Source organism: Physeter macrocephalus, chromosome 1 (assembly GCF_002837175.3).
Source record: "Physeter macrocephalus isolate SW-GA chromosome 1, ASM283717v5, whole genome shotgun sequence".
NCBI lineage: Eukaryota > Metazoa > Chordata > Mammalia > Artiodactyla > Physeteridae > Physeter > Physeter macrocephalus.
The window spans coordinates 41,953,189-41,977,273 of NC_041214.2; the positions used below are offsets into that span (position 1 = coordinate 41,953,189).

General features: G+C 41.2%; 1 protein-coding gene across 1 annotated transcript in view; it reads left to right on the forward strand.

Moving 5' to 3' along the window:
• Window positions 1-24,085, forward strand: part of KCNH8 (potassium voltage-gated channel subfamily H member 8) — a 406,549-nt gene that overhangs the window by 146,432 nt on the left and 236,032 nt on the right. The window contains exon 3 of the mRNA XM_024115187.1: window positions 23,034-23,165. Coding sequence (XP_023970955.1) covers window positions 23,034-23,165 — 132 coding nt within the window. The remainder of the gene's footprint in view (window positions 1-23,033; window positions 23,166-24,085) is intronic.

The following is a 24,085-nucleotide window of genomic DNA, read 5'->3' on the forward strand; positions in this document are numbered from 1 at the left end:
GTCTAAGGAGGTGCTCCCAGGGAGTGTAAGTGGGGCAACACCATCCCTTCACACTCCTTCAGCCTCACTAAAGCTTGATAAGACTTTACAGCAAGGAGCTTAATTACTCATCTGTAGCCCTGATTTGTGTAACCATCACCCATGGGACACCTCCAGATCTGCTCTGGAAGCCAGTAGGGATTACAGTTGTGACCTCACAAGTCTGTATATATTTGCATACTGTAAGAGCTGCTGCCTGAGGGTCTGTCTTCCAATCAACCAAAAACTAGGTGCTAAATGAGATTCCTCCCTTTGGGACACTGACATGTCTCAGCATACTCTCAACAAAGGAGACATATCAAGAATAAGTCAGGCGATATAGACAATCACAGAGCTTTGAAAGACAATCAAGAGCTCAGGCAAGTTTGAATAAGTTCATCTTCTGCACAAGGCCACTCCTTCAAGACTGGGATATGTAACTGTTCTGCCTATTACATAGAAACAGGAACAGAGGGTCAGTCAGAATGAAGAAACAGAGAAGTATGTTTCAAACAAAAGAACAAGGCAAAACCTCAGAAAAAGATTTTAATGGTATGAAGATGAGTAATCTACCTGATAAAGAATTCAAAACAATGATCATAAAGATGCTCACAAACTCAGAAGACGAATGGATGAACTGAGCAGAGAGATAGAAAATATAAGAAAGCACCAACAGACATCGCAGAGCTGAAGAATACAGTAACTGAACTGAAAAATACACAAGAGGTTCAACAGCAGACTAGATGAAGCAGAAGAATGGATCAGCAAGCTAGAAGACAAAATAATGGAACTCACCCATACAGAGCAGCAAAAGGAAAAAAAACACATAAAAAAAAAAAGGAAGATAAGACACCTATGGGACAACATCAAGTAAAATAACATTCACATTATGGTGGTCACAGAGAAGAGAGAGAGAAAAGAAAAACTATTTGGGGAAATAACAGCTGAAAACTTCCCTAACCTAGGAAAGGAAACAAACATCCAGGTCCAGGAAGCCAAGTCCCATAAAAGATGAACCCAAAGAGATCCACACCAAAACACACTATAATTATAATATCAAACATTACAGATAAAGAGAAAACTTTAGCAGCAAGAAAAACCAAATTGTTACATATAAGGAAACCCCATAAGACTATCAACAGACGTAGGATTCAGCTGGTCTAATGTGTTGTTTAAGGCCAATGCTTCCTTACTGATTTTCTTCTGAATGGTCTATACATTGATGTAAGTGGGGCTGTTAAAGTCCCCTACTATTATTTTATTGCTGTCAGTCCACTTCTCTCTTTAGGTCTCTTAATATTTGCTTTACATATTTTGGTGCTCCTATGTAGGATGTATTTATATTTATAAATGCTATATCTTCATGCTGGATTCACCTCTTTATCATTATGTAGTGCCCTTCTTTGTCTTTTATGACAGTCTTTGCTTTAGTCTTTTTTGTCTTTTATGAGTATAGCTACACAGGCTTTCTCTTTGTTTCCATTTCTATGGAATATCTTTTCCCATACCTTCACTTTCAATCTACATGTTTCCTTATCTCTGAAGTGAGTCTCTAGTGGGCAGCATATATTCTTAGTTCCATTACACTCAGTTATTCAGTGTGACTCTGCAGAAGATTTTTGGAATATTTGATTATGCCCTTTAGGCGTTTTAGGACTGCAGCTCTATATAGGAGAAAAGGCAAAGCCTTGGGGTTGTAGAACGTCAGATTAAAATTGACATTTTAAATGTATAACATATGTGACTTGACCATTTGACTGTTAGGAAATGTGCTTGTAGCATTGCATATAGAATGGTTTCATGTAGGATCCAAATTTCAGAGCAAGGTGTGCTGTGCCCAGCCATGTAATAAATAAATAACAGGAAAATGCTTTGTAATGGAAAGTGCAGTGTCTAAATGAGTGTCTTCTGTGAATATGGGGCTTCCCAACCTGGACATCATTTGTAGTAGCTTTAGATTTTCACCACATCTAGAGAACAATGAGCAAGTCAGCCAGCCAAAAATCTATTTCAACAGATCTAAGGAAACCAGGCTTGAGATTACAGAAAATAAAAGAAACTTTATCTTAGGCTTGAGTGAGCACTGGGGAGGAAGGAAGATAATTCTGAGCAAAACAAAGATCATTTTCCCACAGCGCCCTGGACTCAGACAACTCCAGACCCAGAGAGAGGTGATGCAAGGGCAAGGGCAATATTTTCCTAAAGATCTCCTCAGGCTATTGAGGCTGTCAGAGCCGTAGCCCCACGGACATGAGCCGTAGCCCCACGGACATGAGCTTTGCATGGGATTGTTAATGACCAGGGTTCTTGGCCTCTTCAATCAATAGTAATTGATGAGGCCAGACAAGAAATTCAGGAAAGGCTTTATTGGGGCCTCTGCTTCAGCAGGAGGGAGCAAGAATAAGCAACAGGTTCCCTTGCTCGCTTACCCGGGATGGGGGTGGGGGGGCGAGCTGGTTCCTTATATGGGGTGAGGGTAGGGGCGGGTCCAGGAGTGGGGCCAGAGGTGTGGCTTAGGTGGTTTGCCCACCCCTTTGGTGGTGTCGTGTGCAGGGGGCATGTGCAGTGCCCTGCTTTTGCTCCCGGCTCTTCAGAAGTAGCAGTTGGGTTTTTTTTTTTTTTTTTTTTTTTGGTGGTATGTGGGCCTCCCTCTGCTGCGGCCTCTCCCGTTGCGGAGCACAGGCTCCGGACGCGCAGGCCCAGCGGCCATGGCTCACGGGCCCAGCCGCTCCGCGGCATGTGGGATCCTCCCAGACCGGGGCGCGAACCCGGTTCCCCTGCATCGGCAGGCGGACGCGCAACCACCGCGCCACCAGGGAAGCCCCACAGTTGGGTTTTTTTTTTTTTGGTCGTTTTGTATCTTGTTGTCCATAACTTGCCCCAACTACGCATGTACACAGTTATTTTTAGTCCCTTATAGTTTTTTTGTATTTTGTTGTTCCAAGAGATGTTTGTCCAGGTGCAAGCACTGCAGCAAAGGGTCCCAGGTCCCAGGTCCCAGCCTGTCTCAGGGTGGTGCCTTTGGCACAACTGAGGGCATCCAAGTGAGTCTGGAGGACAACGCAGAATGCAGAGTGCTGCATGCTTGGAAGCCAAAAAGACTAGCTTGTGGGGACATTTACACTGGCTTCTAGAAGTATTTGTGAAGAGCCCTTTTGGGGACTTGGTTTCCTGAAGAGCTGGTGAGGATGGGACCTTGGAAACTTATTTCTGGGAAATGGGTGCAACCATATTCTTACTTACAGGCTGGTAGAGTCAAGGAAGTTCATTTAGTGTTCCACCTATCTACAGCTGTGGAAGAGCTACCTTAAAACTTAGTGGCTTAACATAGAAACTCTTATGCCTTACAATATTGTAGGTCAGGAATCCAAGCTGGGCTTGGCTGAGTGATTCATCTTCTGCGTGGAGTTAGCAGAGGTTGGTTGTGAGGTGGGGTTCAGATGGGAGATGCACTGCTTTGCAGGATCTCAGATGGCTTCACTCAGGTCTGGCATCTTGAAAGTCTGGGATCAGTTGGGACAGTGGACTGAGGTGTCTGCCATAGCCTCCTTAACCCTGGGGGCCCCTGGTAGTCTAGGCTTCCATGAAGCAGGCAGAAGTTGTGAGACCTTTCGTGACCTATTTTAGGAAATCATCTAGCATAACCTCTTCCATCCCATATCGGTACTGTGGATGGAGCAGGCACAAGTCCACCCAGATTCGTGACGGGGGCACCTAGACCCCAACTCTTGATAGGAAGTGTGCCCAAAATGTTTTTATTTTTTAAATTTATTTTTAAAACTTTATTGGAGTACAGTTGATTTACAATGTTGTGTTAGAACAGTATGGAGGTTCATTAAAAAACTAAAAATAGAGCTACCATAGGATCCAGCAATCCCACTCCTGCACATAATATGTGGAGAAAAGCATAATTCGAAAAGATACGTGCACCCCAATGTTCATTGCAGCTGTGTTTTTAAAATGCCACATCTAGATTTGTAGAAACACTTTTGGTGTGTGTATGTGTCTAGTAAGAGGACATTTAACTCTGAAATGCAGAATTTTAAAAATGCTTGCAGGGCTTCCCTGGTGGCGCAGTGATTGAGAGTCCGCCTGCCGATGCAGGGGACACGGGTTCGTGCACAAACTGCATGTACAAGGTTCCACCTAAAATATTTTAAGCATAAAAGAGAGAATTTAGGGCCTTCGCTGGTGGCGCAGTGGTTGAGAATCTGCCTGCCGACGCAGGGGACACGGGTTCGTGGGCCGGTCCGAGAAGACCCCACATGCCGTGAAGCGGCTGGGCCCGTGAGCCATGGCCGCTGACCCTGCGCGTCCGGAACCTGTGCTCCACAATGGGAGAGGCCACAGCAGTGAGAGGCCAGCGTACCGAAAAAAAAAAAAAAAAATGCTTGCAAAATTTGCTCTTTTCGTAATGTCTGAAGGGCCAACAAGTAGCCTACCACTCTCCCTACAACTAAGTTATTAGAGAACCATGGGTCGGGTTGTTCTTGCTACTCTCAGCCACTCTCTCCAGCCTGCTTCCTCTGGGACCTTACTTGAGACTTTGCCTGCTCTGAAATAGAACGCATTTTATGATGCATTTATGATGATTCTCCAGTGAATCTGTTCAGTCTCGATAGAAGATCAGTGTTCTATATTTTCCTCCCGTGTCTTTTGCATTCAAAAGGTGAAGCTCAGAAGTGCAAATACAGTTAAGGACTTCAAAGAAATAGTGGCCAAAGGGGAAGGGCTCAGAAAGAACTTGTCTGGGGCTGGCATGTGCCACTTGACTGAAAAGCCTGCCTTGCAATTTATCTTTTTTCTTGCCTGGGTTCAGGCTTTGTACCTATAAATGTAGGCAGCTTTCCTGGTCTGCTTCACATATATCTGAACAAGCTACTCTGAGAGAAAGCCTGTTCTTCTTCTACACCCATGGTTAAGGTTGCATTGTATAATCAATGAGGAGTTTTACGTCAGACCATTTATTGAAGGGGCCTGTGCTCACCCCGGCTCTCCAGCCAGGATGATCAGAGCAAAGCGAGGCAGACGTCTAGCTAGGGCCTCATTTCATTCATCAGGAAGTGCTTGGCCGGGCCTGTCCTTCCACAGCTGAGCGGTCACTGATACTCCCCAGCTAGCTAGATTCCTGCGGACCTTCACTTCCTAGAGGTCAGCCTTCCTGACTTAACACAGACAACGTCATCAAATAGTAACCACACCCATTTGCTGAGTGTTCACTGTGGGCCAAGCTCTGTGCTCTGCTCTTTGCCTGCGTTGTTTCTCCCATTATTTCTCCCATCAACCCTTGGAGGCAGATCTTAGTAATACCCCCATCTCACCGTTAAAAAAACTGACTCACAGAGAAGTTAGGGGGAGGGTCAGAATCCAGGTGCTGGCAGTGACTCCTGTGCTCTTCGACACTAAGTCAGGCCGCCAGGCATAGCCACCCCAGCTCCCCACCCAGGATGGCCTGGCACTCTTTCACCTGCCCTGGCCTCTGAGTGGGGATGGCTGGACTTCCCAGGTGCTATAGGTACCTCTCAAGGGATAACTGGCAGACTGGGAGGGTAGGAATCCATTAAGTTGGTGGGGGGATAAATTAGGAGTTTGGGATTAACTTATACACATTACTATATATAAAATAGATAGCCAACAAGGATGTACTGTATAGCACAGGGAACTCTACTCAATATCCTGTAATAAGCTATAAGGGAAAACAATCTGAAAAAGGATATATATATATATATATAACTGAATCATTTTGCTGCACACCTGAAACTAACACAACATTGCAAACAAACTATACTTCAAAAGAAGAAACAAAAAAACGTAAAAAAAAAAAAAAGAATCCATTAAGTTACTCATTTTTGTACCTGTGGTTCTTCGTTATTCCCATCTTTAGGAGCCAGAAATGAAATATAACCACAAGCAATGTTCGAGACTCTTTGGAGTTAAACACGTTGCCTTTGAAATAAGAGAAGCTCATTATTTGAAAGGTTATCTCTGTTTCTGGGGTGGGAAGAAATGATACTGAACTTGCAGGAAGCCATGGTAAAGGTCTTCCCACTACATTTCCTGTGCCCAGGCCAAGGACTAGATCTGAATAGCTAGTATAAAGAGATCAAAAACTTGGGGTGGAATCTTAGCTCTCTCCACTCACTAAGTGTGTACTGTAGTTCAGCGACCTTGCTTGTCTGAGCATCAGCTTGATCTTCTCTGAAGTAGAGCTAGCAATGCCACCCTCAGGGATGTCTGATGAAGGACCAAATGAGATAACCATGGTTCATCGTGCATTGTCAGGACAGGCTACATAATTTGCAGTTGCAAAGTGAAAATGCAGACCCCTTTGTTAGAAAAAACTTGCTAAAAATTTCAAGATGGCAACAGCAGGTCTTGAAACCAAAGCCTGGGGGCCCTTCTGAGTGTAGGGCCTGTGGACTACACAAGTTGCATGCCTGTGAGGCCGGTTCTGAATATTATAGCCATTTAACAAGTACCCCTTCCTCCCCTGACATGTTCTCCCAACAAGAAGAACCCATCTCTCAGAATGCCAGACCCTCAGAACCTCCCAGTTAGATGCCTGAGTCCAATGCCTCCCCCTGGGGAGAACCTGAGCCCTGCCCTGTGGGCTGGTTTCCAGCCTCCCACACCCTTCCAGAAAGCCATGGACATCTCACCACCTAAAAAGAGAGCCTATAACGATTTTATGATGTCTTTGCCAAGAGGCTCTATCTCTTTCAAGTTGTGTATGAATTAAAAATTAACAACAAGAATTGCACCATTCTAGACATGCTAAAAGTATACTTCCAACATGAATAATTATAAAATATTGACTGGTTACAAGTATAAAAAAATAGAGCTGTGCTCTATTTCTTAGTGACACTCGTCAAATGTACACAATAACTGTTACCAGCAATTCAGACCTCCAGGGCTCCCACCTGGTCCCTTTTGCCCTGATAGAGACAGTCATCCCTCCTGCCACTGCCCTTGTTCAGATTCTCATGATTCTGCGCCTGGGTTGCAGCAATTCCACTTCATTGGTACTAGTCGCCCAATCTCCAATGGTGCCCTCTCAAATCCTTTCTTCTCACTGCTTCCAAAGTCATCTTCCTACAATGCAAACCTGATCATACTACTATCCTATGACCAAGGCTTCAGTGGTTCCTCATAGTGTCTCAGGATAAATGCAAATTCTTTAGGCTGCATATAAAGCTACTGATGAGCTTTCTCTGGTCTGTAGTCTCTTCAAACTCATCCTTCCTCTTTTCTACTCTCCCCCTCCCTCACTCATCATTCCCATACAGCACCCCCCTATGCCCCCACTCCCGCTTCAGCCTGATTCATTATTTAATCCTTTTTTTTTTTTTTAAACATGTTCCACGTTCTAAATTGCCTTGTGCCTTTGAACTTGATGCTCTCCCTGCCAGGATTGGTATTCCACCACCTCCCCCACTCACATTAAGCTAATAAATTCATCGAGACTCAGTTCAAGCCTGTCTCACCTGTGAGACCCTCACCAGCTGTGACCTTCTGATCCTTCTGTTTCATATCATGCTTCCATTCTTTAGAGTAGGTCCCATCCTGCAATGAACTGAATGTTTTATTTCCTCTCAAATTCATATGTTGAAACCCTAATTCCATTTTGGTGGTATTTGGAGAGGTCTTTGCGAGGTAATAGGTCATGAGGGTGGAGCCCTCATGAATGGGATTAGTGCCCTTATAGGAAGAGGCCAGAGAGCTCACCCGTTCTCTTTCCACCATGTGAAGACACAACAAGAATTTGGCAGTCTGCAACCCGGAAGAGGGTCCTCACCAAACCCAATTGTGCCGGTACCCTGAGCTCAGACATCAACCCACCCAGCCTCCATAGCTTTAAGAAAAAAAAAAATTCTGTTGTTTATAAGCCACCCCGTCTTTGTACAGTGCTTTGTTATAGCAGCCAAAACTGACTGAGACACACCCTGTGTTATAACTTTCTCTTTACACATCTATCTCCCCCATGAGATTGTGCACAGTTGAGAGTGGCCCTTCTTTCTGATTCCATATTAATACTGGTATCTACATGCCTAGAACAGTCCTTGATACTTAAGAAATGCTTAATAGATACTTGCTTACTGAATGAAAATATTTCTTTTGCTGTTTCAAATGAATCCCTGTACTTCTCCCATATAGGAATAACCCTGAGGCACTGTATGAATCTGTCTCCCGTGAGCTCATTTTGCCCTTTTGTTTCTAACTCATAGTTCCCTCTTCTTCTAAGTTTCCTCAGGCCTCTGACCCCATCCTTCCCTTTTCTTTCTGTTTCTAGGCAGAAATTGATTCCATTACTAGGATTTTTTTTTCTTTTTAAATAAATAGCTTTTACAGATAGAGGAAGTGGCATTCTGGAGTTTTCTGCCAGGTTACTAAATCAACATATGTTTGCCCAGGAAGTGACCGGGTTGTCCTTAATTCAGGGTTTCAGGACTGGGGTCTGGAGGTTTATTCATCCACATCCCTCTGTTCTTAAATCTTTTCTATCACACCTGCCTCTCGGAGGCTAGGCCAATGCAGGCACAAAGGAGGTAAACAAATAAGGAAGCCAAGAGAGGTGAGTGCCTCCCCAGAGAATGCTGGCAAGAAAAGGCAAGAGAGATGGGTTCATATGTACCATCTTTTTAGATTCCACATATAAGTGATATCGTATGATGTTTGCCTTTCTCTGTCTGACTTGCTTCACTCAGTATGACAAAGTCTAGGTCACAGAAGTAGAAAACAAACTTATGGTTACCAGGGTGGAAAAGGGGAGGGGAGGGATAAATTGGGAGATTGGGATTGACACATAACACACTACTATATACAAAACAGATAGCTAATAAAGATCTACTGTATAGCACAGGGAACTCTATTCAGTACTCTGTAATGACCTATATGGGAATAGAACCTAAAAAAGAGTGGATATATGTACATGTATAACTGATTCACTTTGCTGTACAGCAGAAGCTAGCACACCATTGTAAATCAACTATACTCCAATACAAATTTTAAAAAAGGAAAGAAAAGGCAAGGGGAGAGCGGCTGGAGAGGCAACCACTGAGAATTCAGACAAAGCCAGCAACTTGCACATAACTCAGGAATCCTTGTGCTTGGTGTTGGAGATAATAGGACCCACCCCCCCTGCCACTCCGAATGTGAAAGGGAGAAGTATTTTTGCTCTACCTAGAAGCTCTGGCATGGAAATACCTCTCAAAGCTGAAAGAGTTTTCTAAGAAGCAGTCCGTTGTTGGCCTTTAGCAACTTGGCAGGATGTTCAAGTGAATTCACATTTTCAGATGCATATTTGAGAACAGATATGTAGTAAAAATTGTCTTATTATAGAGAGCACTTTTTACCATTTCCAACATGGTTGGCTGGAAAAATTTTGAGCTTCCTGTGTGAAGACTTGAGTTCGGGTCCTGGTTCAGTCATTGACATTCTGTATGTGACCTTGGCAAAGTCGTTTCACCCTTCAATACTTTATCTTGTCTGTAAGAGGCGAACAGAGATAATACTTATATCTTAAAGCTATCAAGGGGGGTCCGATAAAGGAAATAAGTGATAGAAAATACAAAGAACCACATAAATGCTGGCTTAAATAATGAGTCTAGATTTGTATCTGTCTGGCAAAAAAAACCTCTCATCGCTTATAATCTATGTGATTTGGGGCAATGAACTTCAACTTCCTGAGCCTCAGTTTTCTCATCTGTAAGATGGCAATAATAAATAGCATCTACTTCATAGGCTTGAATGAAATATTGCTTGTAAAGTGCTGTGCACAGTGCCTGGCACATGAGTGCTTAGTAAATGTTAGTGATCACTCTTGCAACTAGCAATGTATTATTGTAAAATTGGAATGCATCTTCTGTTGATGAACTTTATTCTTTTAACACAAACTTTAGAGCACCTGCCATGTTCAGGCCAGGCACTCTGCTTTGCATGTGGGAGAGTGCAAGAGAAAGAAGACATAGTCTGTGATTTCCTGTACCTTTCAGTCTACTGAGAAAGAAAGATGCATCAAATAATCACACAACCTGTTAAGTAACTTGCAGGAAAATTACAGGCTGCTATGGGAGGGAATGACAGAGAGATCTGACCAAATCTGGGGTACGAGGAAGTCTTCATCAAGGAAGTGATGTTTGAGTTGAATTTTGAAGGATAAGTAGAAATTGACTGCATGGAGAACAGAATGAAAGGATTCTAGGCAAATAGAGCTGCGTGTGCAAAGGTCCTGGGAGAGACAGCATCATCTGAGAAAAGGAGAGAAGGCCAGTGTCACTGGAAAACCAGCTGTCAGATGGGGTGGGGAGGGAGACAGGAGTCAGATTGCTGTCAGACTTACACCATTGCTAGTTAACTAACGGCGGTCAAAGTTTTCTAAGGGAAGTCACATGACTATTGCATTTTTTCAAAGATTATTTTTGCTGCCATGCAAGGCAGGTAACGCACATATGCGGTGATGGTCCGTCAGCCAACTGCTGCTCGGAGTGTGATGTGAAGCCCAGTAGTATTGGCATCACTTGGAACTGTGAGAAATGCAAATTATCAGGCCCCGCCCGGACCTACTGAATCAGATCTGGAGGTGGGCCCAGCAGTCTGTGCTTTCAGGAGCCCTCCAGGGCATTCTGCTGCACATTAAAGTTTGAGAAACCCTGGCTTAGTCTAGGATGTGGCCAATAAAGAAGTGAGAGTGAATGGATTTAGAACCAATTTCACCGGTTTAGCTACTAGAAGGATTGGGTGATCTCTTTGGTTTGGGGGATGAGAGAGAAGGAAGCGTCAGGAGTGTCTCTAAAATGTGCATTTGCTGTAGAAGTCACCTTACCTGCTCTTTTGTGCTTTGTTGGGTGGATATTTAAGATGAGAGGGGAGAGGGCTTCCCTGGTGGCGCAGTGGTTGAGAGTCTGCCTGCCGATGCAGGCGACACGGGTTCGTGCCCCGGTCCCGGAAGATCCCACATGCCGCGGAGCGGCTGGGCCCGTGAGCCATGGCCGCTGAGCCTGAGCATCCGGAGCCTGTGCTCCGCAACGGGAGAGGCCACAACAGTGAGAGGCCCGCGAACCGCAAAAAATAAAAAATAAAAATAAAATAAAAGATGAGAGGGGAGGAAAGTCTGGGGTGTGAATTTGGGGTTTTCTGTCTTTGTTTTGTTTTTTTTTTTTAATATTTACTAATCCACAGTCCACTGGTGAGAAGGATCCAAGAAGCATCATTATTAAAAATGGCATCAAGTGAAAAAAAGATCTTATGTCTGGAACATCTCTATTGATGGGCAGTAAAACAAGCTGTAACTGGAGAGCTGATTTCATCTATGATAAGGAGAGCTATTTTTCCTGAAGTCTTGACTTCCTCAGAATTCTTCAGTTTTGAGTCCACTAAATTATCTTTTGAAACGTTGTGTTCCACAATTTAAAAAAAAAAAAGCACTCTTTCAGAAATACAGTAGGAGTCAAACAACAAAAGAAATCTTGTTAACAATGCTACTAAGGAAAGATACTGTTGAATGGGGAAACATTAAATTCAGAATGTGTTTGGAGGTTAAAAAAATCCCCTTCTGCCTAAGGTGGTTTTATTGTATAGAATATATATAATGATTTGGAAAACTACCTGTCTTTCTCGGTGCATAAAAGAGACTGCCAGAGAAGAAATTTCTCACATTTTTTAGCTTCTTTCTCACATTTTTTAGCTTGCTTTGGCCTTTGTATAGACTCTTTGACCACAATCTCCATTTCACTCCTTCAGCCTCCTGATTTGCATGTATTTTGCTTTATGATGCAGCTCAGAAAGCCCCAAAGTAGCTTCTATTGATGGGACTGGAAGAAAAACCTTGTCAGAGATCCTTCTGGCTCATTGACAGTTAAGCCTATTTTTCAGGTGAAGGATAACTAAGTATATTCTCATTACCAAAAGAGAAAGGAAATAACTACCCTCTATAAAAGACAGTTGTCTGGATAATCTTCTTTTAGCATGTACCAGTATGGCATTCATAATCTGGGTTCTACCTAAACAAAGACTCTACCTGGTTCTTACACTAACAAATAGTACTTCTTAAATACTGTCGCAGGATAGAGTCTGTTCGAAACTTCCAAAGAATCAAGAGTTAACTACTCATATACAGTAATCTGTAGGTTTCTACATAGGGAGTTGGCAAAATAGGGACTGTGGGCCATAACTGGGGGGAAGCCTGATTTACAAAGGACATTTTATTGGAAAACAATCATGCTCATTTTTTATGTGTTGCTTATTACTGTTTTAGCACTACAATAGCAGAGTTGAGTAGTTGAGACAGAGGCTATATGAATGGCAAAACCAAAAATATTTCCCATCTAGTCTGCTGACCTCTGAAGATGGATGCACCAAATCTGTTAGTCTGACCATCAAATTTAAGACCTCATGGTTTAGGAGAATTCTGAATTGTCATGTTTTAATTACAGCTATAGGCTCAAAATGTACTTTTCTTCTTATTGGAAGAAAATACCTATAATCATGTGGAAACTAATAAGAAAATGTTATGCGCAGATTTGTTTTTCATAAGACGTCTGTCTTGGGTCAGGTTTGTCAGTACTAAGAGCTCCCCTGAGCTTGGTGGATCCAGTGATGCTTGTCTAGGCACCGGCGTTTGGCCTCCAGTTCTGGTGAAGTATCAACTCTATTTTAGGGAAGAAACAGGAAGTTGAGGAAGTGCCTAACTGTTTTGCCTCACATGCCTGCCAAGTTGTGACTCAGGGCAATCTGGCGCAGTGCTCGTGAATCTTCACTAAGAGTCGAGTTTGCACAATGGAGGAAATACTCAGTATGTTTGTTGTCTTCATGTTCTTGGAAAGTGCTAAATTGACACCTAAAACTGCAATCATATATTTATACACTGGAGAATTGTCAGGAGATCCTTAACCATCTCTTTTCAATTCCTATTTCCTTGTTTCCAAATTATCATTGCAAAATTTCTGCTTTCTCCCACAGGACATATTTTCCATCCTTTTTACCTTACTTGCCCAAGCTTTTAAACACAGTTTCTAATTCTGTACCTAACTGCTTAAAAAGAACTTGATTAATGCGGAGTTTGTTACATGTCCTGGCTTATTTTATCAATAACATCTATAAGTACAAGTTTTCCTTTTAAGATATTAAAACTAGATTATTTACTCATGTGATAATTATTTCTTTGGTGTTTTTTTTTTTAATGTTTGAAGAAATGCACTGTGTTTCAGCACAAAGCCCACAAAACTGAGAATCATATGACTTGAGGTCTAATCCTTCCCATTTCAACAATTAACATTCATCATTTTGCACTCTTTACTGAACCACTGTGAACTCAGGATCTTCATCTCTACAATAAAGAGTTCCTTGTCGTCATCTTTAAAGATCTTTTCTAACTCCAGCAATCTGAAAAGACTTTGTATGTTACAACTTAATACTCAATTAGATGTTTAAGGAAGTGCTGAATAATTCTCCTGTTTCCTTAATTTAAAAAAAAATGAAATGTTTCATACATACACAAAATACATAGATTTTTATAACAAATGCCCACCCTATACCCACCTAGCTTTAACAAATATTAATACTGAGCCATAGTTATTCCTGATTTTTTTAATGGTTAAAGAATTAAAGCATTACACATTCAGGTAAACTCCTTACTTTATATGATTAGTCAAAAAGTATAAAATACTTTTGCATGTATTGACCTCTTCAAAGCTCTTAGCCATAAGTAGACATATATCCAGTATGCAGATGTGGTACAACAGGTGTCAAAATTTTATCTGAGGATACCTAGCAAATAAATGAAGAATTCAGGACTCAACCATTTGCAATGTCATCTAATCCCTGGATTTTGACTGTCCTTTTCTAAATATATCATTTTTGTAATTAGGGTTATTTGTAAGCAATATAAATGGATTCTGGTTATCTGAAGCAAAAATATTAATTTATTGAAAACATATGTTGTAACTTATGGAACCAAAGAAAGGGATGAGCAACCAGTCTTTGAAAAAGGCAAGAAGCAGTAGTGTTCATGAGGCCTAGGTAGCAGGAAAAACTGGCAAGTTTTTTCTGGCCTTCATTGTTGAATGAATCTGCTTCCTTCATTTTTGATCTTGGATCGCTCTGGTCAAGATTTAAATTACCAGAAGAGAAAGAATGATTGGTCAGCATGGATGATTTGCTTATCTTTCCAGTGAGGGCTTGTCTGAGCACCAGGTTGGGTAGTTCTACCAAGGCTGCACACAGAGAGGAGTTTTCATCTCCAGTGGAACATGGAGGTGCAGTGACACAAGGAAGGGGCAAGGATGCTAGTCTGCCAAACATATGAGATATCTACTATACTAATTGTAGCAACCATGAGAATGTGCATCTTGTATCTCTGATTACAGGAGAGTATGGCTGATGACCACAGCTACTGTCTTCTGAAACACATCATTGTGTTGGCACAGGCCAGACTTTCCAGGGGCTGCTACCAGCCAGTGACGGAGTGAAGCAGGTTTGCTAAGACAGGTCTGGTCCTAGGAGATGTGGCGATGCTCTGATGATTGGCTTGGCTAGATGACTCCTTGATGGCCTTGGCAAACTTTCCTTAGAACTGCACTGAGGTCTAAGACACTGTCATCCAATTTTTCTTCCTTTCTTTCTCCTTTGCTTGACCTCAGATCTGCATCATGATCTACTCATCATTTGCTTCTAAGAGGACCAGCAATAACACACAAATAATTTTTTAATATCCAAAAGCAATATTAAGTAGCACTTAAGAATGTCATGCTACAGCCCTACACTGCCATTTCCTACATTCAAGATTCTTTACCCTGTTCTACTTTTTCTTTCTGCTGTAGCATTTAAAACCCTCTAATAAACCATAAAGTTATTTATAATTTACTGTTTTTCTCTCCGAAGTAGAATGTAAGTTCTCTCAGGGCATAGGACAGAGATCTGTTCTGTTTTGTTCACTGATGTGTATCCAAACACGTAAAACATTTCCCAGCCATAGCAGGCACTCAGTAAAAATTTGTGGAATGAATGAATAACTTTATGTCCATTTACTTGCAATGTAATCTCCAAATATTTTCTTTTGGGTCCTAAACTAAGTAGTTCCACAGTCCCAGACCCCCTTAAACATGCTGTGTTTATGTCGCCATTATGCTTTTTGGTGCCGACAATTATTCTCGTTGCCCTACAAAGACCATAGATTTCTCCCACTAAAGCCTTGTGCAATTAGAGAGGGTTAACTTGATCTTCCAATTCTCATTTAAACCAAGTTCTTTTTCACTGAACAACTGCCAAGTTTGAAGAAATTTTAAATTGCTTTGCTTAAAGTCAAGTATCAAGGGAGTGAGTTTGTTTCAGCGCCTTGTTCTCAGAAAGAAGTGGCTTACAAGTAGCAATCATGGAGCCAAGCCTGTCAGATCAGACATTTATCTGCTCACTAACAATGGTTCAGCACATCTGTCCTTCTTTCCCCTAGAGCATCACTGAAGAGAGAGCCATGGCTCAGTGTTGATTTGGGCTCAGTTCTCTTTGTTATTTCCAGTCTAAGAAGAGATGAGCACAGGGGATGTTGCTCTGCATCCTACCTAGAGCTACTATGGCACAGAGATCACCATTCTAGGAAAGAGGCAGAAACATCCTTGGAGGAGGGGTCAAGCAAAGGTTTTGTGAGTAAGGTCAGAATATGGTGCTACATGCATTAATGACTTTGGTAACTATGCCTAAAATCTATGATACTGAAGCTTTTATGACTGCATCCTCGTTGTTTCAAGGAGGGGATTAAAAGTGGCACGAGGGGTGGTTTTCAGATCCCATTGTCTCATTGGCTACTGAAGCAAATTTAAGCATTAGAGCCATGTGTACCTAAATGAGAGATATATTCCAATCTAGAACTAAAGTAGCTGAATCTTGTTTCAAATAGAGGTTCTACTCTTCTTCGGGGGTTGAGAGGGAAATTTGTTGATTATCCAAAGGCTTTATTTCACTTTTATCTCCTATGACATTTTTAAAAGAATATGTATCCTGATGTTCTATAGCATGGATAGAAAGATTAAATGAAAATGAAATCCAGTTTCTAAAACATTGTTCACAGAATACGATCATTCCCAGAAGATTATAGTAAGGCAACACTGGAAATCAAACTCAGATTTGTGTTTAAATCCTGCTCTTTGAAACTCATTAGCTGTGTGACACTAAAGAAAATACTACACATCTCAATTTCCACATTTGTAAAATGTGCTTCAGTTTCTGATAATGTTGGTCAAGGTGATCAATGAGAAGTTTAGATGGTATACATACAAAGCTTGTGACTCAGTGTCTAGCATATTATGGAAGCTTAATAAATGACAGCTCTCCCTAGGTCCTTGCTGTGTGCATTACATTGTCAGGAATCCCTTATCTGTTTCTCATTGGACCATACGTAGTTATCTGGGCTCTTCCTCTAAACCTATCCCAGATGAATTTGTGGCTACCCATATGTGAAAAATTCTTTCAGTTATAGGTAAGAATTTTCTATGTTTAATCATCAGAAGCTGTTTGGTTTTCTTAAAGCAAGTAATAACTCTTTTGGTCAAAACTACAGTAAATGATTTGTTGAGTAAGCATGTTGGAATTATTGACTAAAGCACATGTTGGAGATATGTTTTGGATCTCAAGTTCCCAAGCTCCTCTCGTTCCAAATTATTAGAGATTTCTGAGAGATGCCAATATATACTCCTGGGAGAGGAATAAAGTACTTTCATTTAAGGAGAAAGGAAACTTGGAACAAAATGGAAAGAGGAAGAAAAAGAAAAACTGGGCACATTCAATTCAGCTAAGCATCAGTTGATTTGTATCTATGCCTCCTTTCTTCCTTTCATTTTTCCTTTTCTTTCTTTCCCTCTTTTTTTTTTTTTTTTTAGTTACCCTAACTTAACATGGAACTTTTCTTAGAGTTTGAAATGGAATATCTGTGAGAATTTAAATCATGGAGAATACGTACAAAGTGATCTCCCTAGAAATATGACCTTTTCACTCTTATCACCCAGTCCTGGACTCCTTTCATTTCTTATTCCAAATCTCTAGAGTTGCCAGAATCCCACTAAAAATTCTGTTATGCTTATTCTAGCAAAACTGAAAACAGGGCTTCCCTGGTGGCGCAGTGGTTGCGCGTCCGCCTGCCGATGCAGGGGAACCGGGTTCGCGCCCCGGTCTGGGAGGATCCCACATGCCGCGGAGCGGCTGGGCCCGTGAGCCATGGCCGCTGAGCCTGCGCGTCCGGAGCCTGTGCTCCGCAACGGGAGAGGCCGCAACAGAGGGAGGCCCGCGTACCACAAAAAAAAAAAAAAAAAAAAAAAAAAAAAACTGAAAACAGGGATATGAGAAAAGGAAAAAAGAAGAAACTGTTATCCTACAATCCACCACTATGAATGTTTTGTATGTATTCTCCCAGTCTATTTTTTTTCTATAAAGAAACAAATTTAAAACACATTGTTTTCTGAGAGCCTCATTTCTCATCAAACATTGAAATGAGAAGTATCCTTAGCCACTGCCCACTCAGGGAAGTCTCCAGCTGGCTCACTTCATGTCCCACCAACCCGACTCTACCCTCCACTGCTGCACAAGATGTCAGAGCCCCAGTGCATTAGGATCCTGGGGCATTTGGAGGAGGGTGTCCACCCAAGGCAAATTCACTGGGAACTGAGCACAGATCTGAAACACGTATAGGCTGCACTATAGATGGATGGTCCTTGGAAGAAGTGTTCCTTGCAGATAAAGTGAAGCCTTTACCTGCTATTTCACCAAAGAATCCTTGCTTTCATCACTTAGAACAGTACAAACACCAGGAAGTGCTGGGGAGGCTGCTGTAGGGCTTATCTCCCATGCAGCTCTGGGTGCTTCCTGGGACTTGACCCTCCTTTTTAATCTGATCCTTATTTTCGATCACCTCTTCACATGACCCATCCCGTTCCTATTTACCTTTCTAGTTCCATGAAAATAGACTTGCCATATTGATAGAGTCTGGAATGCTATGTTAATTTTTTAAGCAAGCTGTGAAAAGCCATTGGGTATTTTTAATCAGGACACTCTATTTACACAGATTCTTGGAAGCAGCATGCGGAGAAAACTAAAGGTAGGGAGAACACCTCTGAAGAGTGGGTGAGAGATGGTTAGGGCCAGAACAAGGCAGAAACAACTGTGATAAGGAGGAGGGACAAGTACAGCTCTGCGCAGACTCGCTTGAGATGCTCATCAATGTCCTGCGCTTTCTGCTACAGATACGAGGGTCCTGTCATGCAGCCACCATTAGCAGTGCCTTGTTTGCAACACCTGCAGCCCTTTGGCCACACCCTTCCCAATATTATATCCCCTGGACTAATTTCTAAAAATTGTCAAACCTGTCATCACACCATTGAGTACGTAGCACTGAGACAATGGTTATACAGAACAAGATCAGATTTACTGTGAAATATGAGGAGCGCCTGAAAATGTTTAGGTCACATGATACTGATGCTGTTAACACTCAGGATATTATATTATTGTAGCCATAATTTCAAAAACTAAAGGTCACACATATTTACCATTAAAAATCCAATCAAAATCCTGCTTGATACGAGGGACATGCTAAGGGTCCCCATCCCACTTTCTGCTGTTGTGTTAAATTGGGAAACACAACCTGTGTCCCATCATGGCAGCACAGCCAGTCACTAAAGAGAAGGGAACGACTCACAATTCAATATTCTTTATATCTCTACCTCCTTGTATTAAGTTATTAAACCATGAACTCATACTAGAAACTTTTTCATTAGTGTTCACTTATTGCAAAATATAATCTTTTAGGGGCATATGGAAAGCATATGTCTTCTTTCCATTGTAAATATTAGCAAGTCAAATTCTCTTGCACCTTTGTTTCCCAATGAAGGAAAAGAGAGTACCAAAAATGGAGACGTGGGACATTCCACAAGGTTTAAACTCTGCATAATTATTTACGCGATTCCGAAAATACAGTTTACCATATAGGGTATAAACCCTGTTTTCGCCCATAATTGTATTTATCCATGGAAATTAAAGGTGTTACTAGCTTAAATCTTGGCAGAGACTCATCTGTTTTAGCGTTCACCAACCCACACGGTAACTACAGCTGCTATATACAGAAGGAGTTAACATTGACACACAAGTTCTGCCCTCTAACCCTACTTTTAAGAATCCTTCCCATCTCTGGATTGGAGGCTGAGGGATTTTCTCCCTCCCTCCGCTAAGAGAGATTTATTGTACCAGGCCTGGGGCGCTATTGACTGAAAGACATTGCATGATCATCACTGTACCCATGGGTAAGAGAGGAAGCAGCAGACCCTGGGGCATTGCTTTGAGTTATTACAGTCGTGCAAGGTTGAAGGTTTTGTCAGAGAGCCAGGGCAGAGAGGTTGAGGACAGCAGGGAAGGGAAGACTAAGAGAGCAAAGTAAGTGCAAAGGGTGTTGCTTTGAGCCTGATTGGTAGGTTTTAGCATCGATCCTCTTTTTGTGGAAGAAGAAGGAAGTGGCTTATGCCTTGCTTTCTAACGTTAGAGATACCCAAAGCCTTAGTTGTAAGGAAGTTTGTGTGGATAAATATGAAGGAGCAGTTGAAGGAAGAAAGGAAGAGGGATAAAGGGAGGGAGGGAGAAAAAAAGGAAGGAAAGGAGGAAGGAAGGAAGGAAGGGAGGGAGGGAGGAAGGAAGGAAGGGAGGGAGGAAGGAAGGAAGGGAGGGAGGGAGGAAAAAAATAGGCCTGTATGTCTCTTACGCTGTTACCCTGATTCACTGTTTTGTCATGTATGTAATGGGGAGGTTGACATTAGCTTAGCTCATGACAACTCATTACAAAATTTGAATTTAGAAGGACCCATATTAATGAAGTTTCTAATGAATTTATAAAATGTAAAAGATCACGTCTCATTATAACTTGAAAGACAAATTTCAAAGTGAGTTTTCAACTCTTCCAGAGCATGCTGTGACATGACGCCCGTGCATCATGGCTGATTAGAGAATATTGTCATGTTGGCAGCTGTTTCCTTGGTTTTCACCTCATTTTGTGCTTTTGCTTTTCTTTAAAATACACTGGTACGTCTGTGAGGAGACTCTGTGGAGACAATAATGATGCTTGTCTGAGTGCATAGATCGAATGATTTTCAGGAAAATTAATAGTCTCTGTTCTGATTTGGGTGATGTTCCTGCAACGAAATTGACAGAGAGATGTTTTAAAGTGTGAACCAAAATATTAGATTCATGCCATTCTCCAAGTCCCCACGATTACTGTCTCTAGGGTGTGATTGATAGCTTGGTCTGATGGTTCTTTTTGTTCCTACCGTAGCTATAGCATTAGGGAAAAAGGCTCCCAAGTTGAAATGATAATCATAGACAAAAATTGGAAGTAAGAGCCATTCTGGGATGAGGGGGAGAGCAGTGTTTGGCCAGGGATATGGCTCATTTATGAGGTTTCTTCATTAATCATAGACAATAACGTTGACTTATCATTTCGTGTTTCTTGGGGTTACTCTCTACCCTGGACAGGAGGATGTGAGAACATTATAGTCGAGGGAATCTCTTTGCAGAAATGTTAACTGACTTCCCATGGTGACCTGGCTGGTTGATGTTGGAGCCCTGGTGATAAGCCGTAGATTCTAGGTTTTCTGGAGCCTGATGATGCGGTATTGAGATGGGATTGCTGTGGCATAGATATTTGGGAAGATGAATGAAAGGAAACCATGTGTCTGAGTCAAAAGAACAAGAAGGAAATCATGCCACTAAACAATTAGGAGGATGTGGGGGAACAGGTACATATTCAAGGCATACTTTATAAGTAGCAGCACATTACACATACATTTATTACATGTGTACTTAACCACACATTTTCAATGAAAATACCCCAGCAGCTATAGTAAAATACAATTTTTATGTCAGATGGATGCTAAATACAAATCAGCTGCTCGTCTGGTGCTCAATTGAAGAAAAATGAGAGATTCCAAGGCTGGATAGATATATCGCTGTGTTGGAAAGTGTGAGATCTAACACAGTATATACAAAACAAGTTAAAACATCAAAGATATTTCTGACTCTGATTTTTGTCGTATACCCAGCTTTGAAATCAATTCCCAAATAAGATGGAAATTCAGATTTTTTCCCATCAAAGGAAAAGTGTAGGAAAATTATGTGTGAATAGATCAACAGTTTAGTTTTTAAGCAATAACTTTTTCAACTTCAAGTGTTTCTGCCCAGGAATGCTTTTCAGTAGAAAATCTAGTACTGGAATTTTAATATATTTTTTAATGTGTATTTTGAAATATACGAAAACTTTTCAAAATATAAGCCTTAGGTTTGAACTTGAGTCTGTTAATGATATTTCTCATGGTTCTTTTGCTCAAAGAATAGAATTGAACTTAAATATCACTTTTAAAATTAATTTTTATTGGAGTATAGTTGATTTACAATGTTATGTTAGTTTCTGCTGTACAGCAAAGTAATTCAGTTTTACATGTACATATATCCACTTTTTTTAGACTTTTTTCCCATATAGGTCATTACAGAGTATTGAGTAGAGTTCCCTGTGCTATACAGTAGGTCCTTATTAGTTATTTTATGTATAGTAGTGTGTATATGTCAATCTCAATCTTCCAATTTATCTCTCCCCCCGCTTTACCCCTTGGTAACCATAAGTTCGTTTTCTACATCTATGGCTCCTGTGTTTTTTAAATAAGTTCATTTGTACCATTTTGTTTTAGATTCCCCATTTCAGTGATATCATATGATATTTGTCTGTCTCTGTCTGGCTTACTTCACTCAGTATGACAATTTCTAGGTCCATCCATGTCACTGCAAATGGCATTTTTTCATTCTTTTTTACGAGACTGAGTATCACTTTTAAGAATATGTTCTTGAAATAAAACATATACCCTGAAAAATACACACGAGTACAGAGTTTGTTGACTTTCAAAACCTGAATACTCCTATGCAATCAACATAAAGGTCATGAAAGATATGGACCAGCATCGCAGAACACCCTGACCCGTGTCCCCTCCTAATCACAATCTCCCAAAGGTAACCACTAACCTGACCTCTTAAACCCTAGATTTGTTTTGCCTGTGTTTGTACTTCATTTAAATGGATTCTACTCCTCTGTGTCTGGCTATTTTTGCTCAACATTATGTTAGCGATATTCATCCATTCCCCTGTCGATTATTATATATCACTCATTCACATTACTATATAATGTATTGTGATAATATATCTTGATACTGCCAAACAGTTTTTAAAGTATATGTACTAACTGGCAACGAGTCAGTAATGTAGGAGGATTCAAATGACTTTGCATCATCCTTCCCAAAACTTGGTATTTTCTATCTTTTTTTCTTTTAGCCATTCTGTTGCACAAGCATTGATTTTTAAATTGACTAAATAAACCTCTAGCAAACTCATATCAAACAGAAGTCTTTATTTAGGAACCAGTGTGTGCTTCGGGCGGGAAGGGTCAAAGTTTCATCAAGTGGAATGCTTCAACATCAATACATTCAAAGAGGGCTTCCCTGGTGGCGCAGCGGTTGAGAGTCCGCCTGCCGATGCAGGGGATACGGGTTCGTGCCCCGGTCCGGGAAGATCCCACATGCCCCGGAGCGGCTGGGCCCGTGAGCCATGGCCGCTGCGCCTGCGCGTCCGGAGCCTGTGCTCCGCAACGGGAGAGGCCACAACAGTGAGAGGCCCGCGTAACGAAAAAAAAAAAAAAAAAAACTTAAAAATATATTCAAAGAAGAAATACAGATTTGAATGACATAAGCAGAAAGGTCTCAGCACAGACTAGTGGTTTTGTTTAAAATACTCCCTTATTTTCAAAGAAAGCACTTCATTTGGGAATGAAGAGATATGCATTAGAGGCTAGACATTTATGGAGTCTGAAAACTGACATTTTTAAGATTTTGGGGGAGACTCGTGGGATAGAAGAAAACAATAAGGACTTTATTAACTATACCACAAATGATGTGATTTTCATAGAAAAAACACAAGGCAGTGGTTGATTTGTATTTGTATTACTGTTGCAGGGTCTCCGTTTTGGTGCCTATTGGATATTGTCCCCATAAAGAATGAGAAAGGAGATGTGGTCCTTTTTCTGGCTTCATTCAAAGATATAACAGATACAAAAGTGAAGATTACTCCAGAAGATAAAAAAGAAGGTTTGTACTGTTTTCAGAAAACATTGACAGATGGAGTAACATTTTGAAATTGTTTATTCAAAAACTCTGGTAGGAAAAAAAATGTGTTTTTAATAACAGCAGCAGATAAATATTCATAACTCTTAGCAGTCAGTATTTGGTGCCTATCCCCAAATCATAGAGACTCACATGAATTTGCATTTTCCTCTTTGTTATAAAAACTCACTTGATAGGAACCAGAAGTTTATACTCCTGTTCGAGGAGGATGAGGATGGGAAAACAATTTATCAGAATACACAGATTCACACCACCTTGTTTTATCAGGGAAGAATATACATTGATAGCAATAAGTGAAGTTAAAATGATGTGATTAAAAATACTGCTCTCAGTTTCATTTAATGTGCAGTAGTTCAGAACTTAGAAGTACAAGATTTCATTTTATATCCAAAATCCAGAACTCAAGTTTAGTGCTTGTTAGAGTGGAACGTTGCAAATGAGTATCTGTATTTTTCAATAATAATTTGTTTTAAGACACAGACAAGGTCTTCAATGATCTTTAAAGTACTCTAAGACTTTATATTGCTTACTTTATAGCTTCTGACTATAGTTTATGAGGAAATACCCTGCATTCATGTAAGCAGACAAAAAGTAACACTGAAAAAATGCCCATATTATTTCATTTAAACAAAAGTAGGATTAGATATTTTGGCGACCAGAGAAAAGGCAATTGTCATTGTAGGGACTTCCTGTATATTAAGTTCTTTATGAGAACCAGCTCTTTGATGTTTCAACAATTATGTCTTTAAAAATGTGTGTGGGGGCTTCCCTGGTGGCGCAGTGGTTGAGAATCCGCCTGCCGATGCAGGGGAAACGGGTTCGTGCCCCGGTCCGGGAAGATCCCACATGCCGCGGAGCGGCTGGGCCCGTGAGCCATGGCCGCT